The sequence below is a fragment of the Suncus etruscus genome, chromosome 15, assembly GCF_024139225.1.
Source record: "Suncus etruscus isolate mSunEtr1 chromosome 15, mSunEtr1.pri.cur, whole genome shotgun sequence".
In the NCBI taxonomy this organism is placed as follows: domain Eukaryota; kingdom Metazoa; phylum Chordata; class Mammalia; order Eulipotyphla; family Soricidae; genus Suncus; species Suncus etruscus.
The window spans coordinates 91,594,654-91,600,961 of record NC_064862.1 but is presented as its reverse complement, the minus strand read 5'-3'; the positions used below and the strand labels follow the sequence as shown (position 1 = coordinate 91,600,961).

At 60.2% G+C, this 6,308-nt stretch overlaps 1 protein-coding gene across 1 annotated transcript; it reads right to left on the bottom strand.

The window, feature by feature from the left end:
* Window positions 1-1,556: 1,556 nt before the first annotated feature.
* LPAR2 (lysophosphatidic acid receptor 2) lies at window positions 1,557-4,650 on the bottom strand. Its single transcript, XM_049788367.1, has 2 exons — window positions 3,918-4,650; window positions 1,557-1,873 (listed from the first exon to the last, which is right to left on the bottom strand). The coding sequence occupies exons 1-2, from the start codon at window positions 4,648-4,650 to the stop codon at window positions 1,557-1,559; spliced, it is 1,050 nt and encodes a 349-aa protein (XP_049644324.1).
* Between the last annotated feature and the right edge of the window lie 1,658 nt (window positions 4,651-6,308).

The window sequence follows — 6,308 nt, the reverse complement described above, 5'->3', positions numbered from 1 at the left end:
TTGGAGGATTTCATTAAGGCTTTGGTAGGCCTGAGGGTTTGGGGCAAGCTTAAAAGCTGTGAAACCCAGGCCTGACGCCAGCATTCTGGGGCTTCTGGGCCCCAGCCTGCCTGGGAAAATAAAAGCAACAGGTGGCTTGAGGGGCATAGGATTTGCATGGGGGGGGGGATCAGAGGCTAATTCTAGGCCTCCCAGAGTCCCTGGGGAACATCAGGGAGTGACTCCCTAATTCCCATGGCACTGAGCAATGCCTGGGTTGACCAAAAAACCAAAGAGAAAGAGAAAGACAATTGAACAGAGGAAGTGGCTTTCGTGGTAGGGCTGTCGCTTGCATAAGAGGCTGCAAAAACATTTGATTCCCAGCTCTGCAAAAACCAGATGAGTAATATTTGGGGCCATAATATGTGTGTGTGGGGGGACGCTGGCCTTGTATGAATCCCCTGAGCACTGCAGGGTGTAACCGCCAAACAATGCAGTAATAATAATAATAATAATATATATTTTTGTTTGTTTGTTTTTTGGGCCATACCTGGTGGAGCTCAGAGGTTCCTCTTGGCTCTGCACTCAGAAATCGGTCCTGGCAGGCTTGGGGAACCATATGGGATGTCAGGAATTGGACCAGGGTCAGTCCTGGGTCGGTCACATGCAAGGCAAACGCCCTCCTGCTGTGCTATCATTTTGACCCTATTAATAATAATAGAATAATAATAAATAATAGCAATATGGGCCGGAGCAGTGGCACAAGTGGTAAGACTTGGAAGCGCTAGCCTAGGAAGGACAGTGGTTAGATCCTCCAGCATCCCACATGGTCGCCCAAGCCAGGAGCGATTTCTGAGTGCATAGCCAGGAGTAACCCCTGAGAGTCACCGGGTGTGGCCCAAAAAACAAAAAAATAAAAATTAGCAATAGCTGTGATACACATAGGTAATGCTGCACCCCAGGCGACTGGCAGAGTGTAAGCTGGAGAAATGGCGAGATTCTGTGTTCTGCTCTGAGAACCCCCCACGGTGGGTCCCCAAGTATGTGCGTGGGTGATGGGGTGGCTAACAGGAAGGACATGCTGATTATCTCCCTGAATGCTAAGAAAAGGTCTGACGGGTGGCCCAGGACTGATGCTGTTGATCTGACCACAGATTTACTAAAGCGGGGAGCAGTAACAGAAGGCTGGAGCAATAGCACAGCAGTAGGGCGTTTGCCTTGCACGCCAATGACCCAGGTTCAATTCTCAGTATCCCTAACAGGTCTCCCAAGAGGCATGGCCAGGAGTGCAAAACTGGCCCCCAAACTCAAAAACAACAACCCAACACATATGCTACATAACCGAGTCGTGTAAAACCAAAGATTTTACTCCTCCTCACATGACCCCAGAAGCTGTCAAAAAGGGCCCACCCCACTCAGCACCCCCAGGTCCACGGTCATGGAGCTCTATCAGTTCACCCAGGAGTCCCAGGTATTTTGGGGTGCGGTCCAAGGGTACCCAGAGATGTTGCAAAGAGAGAAAAATGTCTTTCGGAAAAGCGTCACCTGGACCCCCCGGAGGGGGGGCTTCTGGCAGGCTAGAGGGTTGAGTCAGTGGGCGGGCTGCCGCCTCCGCCATCGGACAACATGACTCGGGTGCTGGCGCGGGCGGCGGCGGGCAGGTAGCCTGGGGACCCACGGCCAGGGCGGCGCAGGCAGGAGCAGCAGAGCAGGCGGCGGAAGGTGCGGCGCATCTCAGCGTCCCGGCAGGAGTAGACGGCAGCGTTGACCAGCGAGTTGGCCTCTGCCAGCAGCAGAAAGTACTTCTCCACGGCCAGCACGTTGCATGAGCGGCAGTCTAGGCCGTCCAGCAGTAGCACCACCTGACCCGGCGTCCAGCACACCACGAAGGCACCTGCGGGGCGGCCGGAGCTGCTGAGCACCCAGGGCGCACGGGAGGGCCCAGGCTCCCCTCGCTCCCCACCGGCCTGGGGGCCTGGCTCTTAGCTCAGCTGACTAAGAGGGACCCACCTGCAGCGGACACAGCCTCGTGTCCCTCAGACCTTGAGTTGCAGCCCAGGACCCCGGGGAAGGGGGACTGGTACTTCTGTTTTGTTTTTGTTTGGGTGGCCTTCAAGTTCTTCCTTACTCTGCGCTCAGAATTGGCTTCTGGCAAGTGGGGGTGGGGTGGGGATCATATGGGATGCTGGGCATCAAACTCAGGTAGGTAGGCAAATGCCCTACTGCTTCAGCCCTTCTGGCTTTTTGTTTGTTTTTCTTTTTGTTTTTGGGTTACTTCTGGCTCTGCATGGAGAAATCGCCTTTGGCAGGCTTAGCAGACCATATGGGATGCGGGAATTGAACTAGGTCAGCCTTCTGCAAGGCAAGCACCCTACCCAGTGTGCTATTGCTCTGGCCACAGTCTCTTTGCTTTTCCTTTTATTATTATTATTATTATTATTATTATTATTATTATTATTATTTTGCTTGTTTTTGGGTCATACCTGGCGGTGCTCAGGGGTTATTCCTGGCACTATGCTCAGAAATGGCTCCTGGCAGGCTCGGGGAACCATATGGGATGCCGGGATTCAAACCACTGTCCTTTTGCATCTAAGGCAAACACCTTACCTGTGCTATCTCTCCGGCCCCTTGATTTTTTGTTTGTTTGTTTTTGGGTCACACTCAGCGGTGCTCAGGGATTATTCTTGGCTCTGCACTCAGAAATCACTCTTGGCAGGCTTGAGGGACCATATGAGATACTGGGGATCAAACCTGGGTCTGTACAGATTGGCACTGTGTAAGGCAAATGCCCTATCGCTGTGCTATCGCTCTGGCCCCAGCCCTTCTGTTTTGTTTCTGGAGCCAAACCTATTTTCTATGCTCAGGGACCATCAGGATGGGGAAGTTCAAACCCAAACCCGGGTCTGCTGTGTATAGTCTAAGGCAAATGCCTTCCCAGCTGCACTATCATTCTTGCCTCTGGAGGGAGCAGTGTGGATTCTATGGGGGAGATGCTGGGGCTGACCCCTGGCTCTGTGCTCAGGAGTCACTCTTGGCAATGCTGGGGGACCCTTGTACTATCTAGCCAGCCCTGAGGGGTGTGGAGGATCCTCTTGGGAACACTGCATGACATCCCCCATCACTCTCAAACAGCGACGGGCCGAGTGGGTCAGAACATCCCATCTTGGGGAAGTGCCAGGTTCATATAAAGAAAATAGACTAGCACAGAGGGGAGGGTGCTGGCACTACCTCCAGGAACAGAGTAACCCCTGGGCATCACTGGGTGTGACCCCAAAACAACAAAATAGATTTGGGGGCCAGAGTGACGGTACAGCAGGGAGGGCGCCTGCCCAAGTTCAATCCCTGGCTCCCCAACACTGTCAAGAGTGAGATCTGAGTGCAGCATTGCTGTGTGTGGCACACACACACACACACACACACACACACACACACACTCAAGAACAATAAAAGAAAAATGTAGATTTCTGGGGCTGGAGAGAGAGCTGCCTTGTAAGCAGCTGACTTGGGTTCGATCCCTGGCATCCCATAGGGCTCCCCCAAGGCTGCCAGGAGTAATTTCTCAGTGCAGAGCCAAAGTAACCCTGAGCACCACAGGCTGTGGTCCAAAAACAAACGAACACACAAAGCAAAACAAAAGGAAAAGACTAGATTTTGGGGGTGCGAGTGTGTTGGATAAACTGTTGTAAATAAGTTTGTCCCCCAAATTCTCCCCTCCACCAACCCCTGCTGCTGTGCACCACCAAATCTTGTTTGTTTTCGGGACTCCTTAGGGGTGCTGGGGGGCAGGGCTCTCACGACACCCTATCTGAGCCCTGGTGGAACCAGGTCCACACCTGACCATCCCGAGTCCTGGGATTCTCGGGGCTTCACATTCAGTCTGGCAAGGAGAATTTTTGGGGGGGTCCCAGCCTCCCACCCCATCCTAGCCACTCACTCACCCAGGATGATGACGACAGTCTTCACCAGGCTGACGGTGGTCTCGTGGTAGCGCGGGTGGCAGCTGACGTGGTCAGCCATCCGCTGCACCCGACGGCGGACGTAGAAGAAGATGCGGGTGTAGACGGCCACCATGAGCAGGAAGACCAGCAGGCTGGACAGGCCCCAGACGGCCAGGTAGGTGCGGCTGAGCAGCGGTGCCATCCTGGAGCAGCGGTCCAGGGCGCACAGGCAGTGCCAGAAGCGGGCGGGCAGCAGCCCGAGGCCCAGCGCGGCCACCCAGACGACGGCGATGAGCAGGACCACACGGCCCCGTGACAGGCGGCTGTGCAGCTGCACGGACATGACGCTGCGGTGCCGCTCCACGGCGATGGCCAGCAGCGTGGCCACCGACGCCGTCAGGCTGGCGTCCAGCAGGCCCTGGCGCAGGAACCAGCGGTTCACCGAGAGGCGGGCCGTGTAGGGGCCAGTGTGGCACATGAGGAAGAGATAAGCGATGCCCGCGAAGAGGTCGGCCGCCGCCAGGTTGGCCAGCAGGTAGTAGATGGGCTGGTGGAAGCGGCGGTTGGAGGCGATGGCCGCGATGACCAGCAGGTTGGTGAACAGCACCAGGAGGCTCACGGTCAGCCCCAGGGCCACCACCAGGACGTCCTTGGGCCTCCAGTGCGCGCTCAGCTCCTTGCCGCTGTTCTTGTAGAAGAAGTCCACGGTCTGGTTGTGGAAGCACTGGCCCATGGCGAACGCGGGGTGCCCCCGGGCAGGGGCTGCGGGGTTGGGGGGCAGCGGGCGGGGCGGGGAAGGACGCAGCACCTAGAGGGGGAGAAAGGGGTGCAAACCCCACTGAGGCTCGCTCAGGCAAAACTCACTCCCAAGTGACCAATCCGAGAAGTGCGGGGAGACGCTGAAGGACAAAAGGGGGGGAGCGGGGCGGGGAGGCGGGTCGGGGTCAGCGAAGGGGCGCAGGGGGAGACGAGGGTTCGGGCCACCCCAGCGCGCAGCGAGTAGGCGCCCCAAGACCCGAGAGCGGAGGAGGAGCTCAGTGAAGTCCCGGAGGCCTCCGGGATGAAGTCGGAGGGCGTTTATGGGGAGGAGGGGTGGCCGATCGCCGCCGCTCCCCGCAGAGAGAGAGAGAGAGGGAGAGATCAGAGGAGGGGTGCAGGGTGCAGGGGCGGCGGGCTCGTGCCGCGCCCTCCCCGCCGGGCCCCGCGTGCCCGCCGTCCGTGCCAGCCTCACCTGGGCCGCGTGTGCTCACGCCGCAGACGTCGGGTCGGCTTGCGAGGGGCTCGGGGCCCGCCCGAGCGAGCGAGCGGCTCCCCAGGCCCGGGCCGGCTGCGGGGGGCGCGCAGGAGCGTTCCGGTGCGCCCCGCTCGGCGGCTCTCAGGGCGCGGGAGGCCGGGCCCCGCCCCGCCCCGAAGCGCCGTCCAATCAGCGCTCCTCGCTCCATCTGTGCCCGCCCCTCAGGACACGCCCCCGAAGACACGCGAGAACCACGCCCCCTGCCTGGCAGGCCAGTCCAATCAGCGCTCTCCATTTCCCCCAGTGCCCGCCCCTCCCTTTAAACCACGCCTCTCGTTGATTTCAAGAACCACGCCCACTTCGCTAGAGCCCCGCCCCTCCATATGGCCCCGCCCCAAGTCCAGAGCCTCGTCCAATCAGCGCTCCCCGATCTCGCAGAGCCCATCCACAAGGCCACGCCCCTCCCGGAGCTCCGCCCCCACGTTCCGAGGGCCCCCTAGGCGGCGCGGGCCGGCCAGGGTCTCCCGGAACCGCAGCCCCCCCGTTTCCTCTCGCCTTGCGGCCCCCCGATCGTCCCTCCGCTTCCGGCGCAGGACCCCTCCCCGGCCCAGCCCTCGCGCACCTCTCGGGCCCTCGGCTTCGGGTTTCGGAGTGAATCATCCGCGGCCCAAAAGTCCCGCCGCGACCTCGCGCCCCGGCTCCGGGTGGTCTCGGGGCGCGCGGGGCCGACCCCACCCCGGCCCGCCCGCCCCCGCGGGCCAATCAGCTGCCGCGCTGCAGGCCCCGCCCCGATCCCACCTCTGGCCCCGGGACCCCCGCCCGCCGCCCCGACTGCTCGGGCGCCTGTGGCCCCCCAGCCCGGCCCAGGCCCGAGGCGCCGCGCCCACGGCCCATTGTCCCGGTTATCTGCCCGCTGCTGTTTGCGCGATTACGCAGCCCCGGATCAAGGCCGAGCTGCGGGGCCGGGCCGGCTGACTCACCCCCGTGACCAGGCCCCGCCCCGGCCTCGTACCTGTAAGTGCAGGAACGTCGGGGCGTGCTCCCCGCTGCCCTGACACCCGCCCTCCCTGCAGAGCCAAATCCTCCAGGTGCAAAAACACGGTTTATTGGGGTTCAGGGTTTATTGGGGGGCCCCACTGTGGGGGCGGGCTCAGCCT

Bases quoted from the DNA above. Each gene is read 5' to 3' on its own strand.
- LPAR2 (XM_049788367.1), bottom strand. From the start codon at position 4,650: ATGGGCCAGTGCTTCCACAACCAGACCGTGGACTTCTTCTACAAGAAC. The intron at 1,874-3,917 runs GTGAGTGAGTGG...GCCGCCCCGCAG, and splicing joins GACTGTCGTCATCATCCTGG to GTGCCTTCGTGGTGTGCTGG.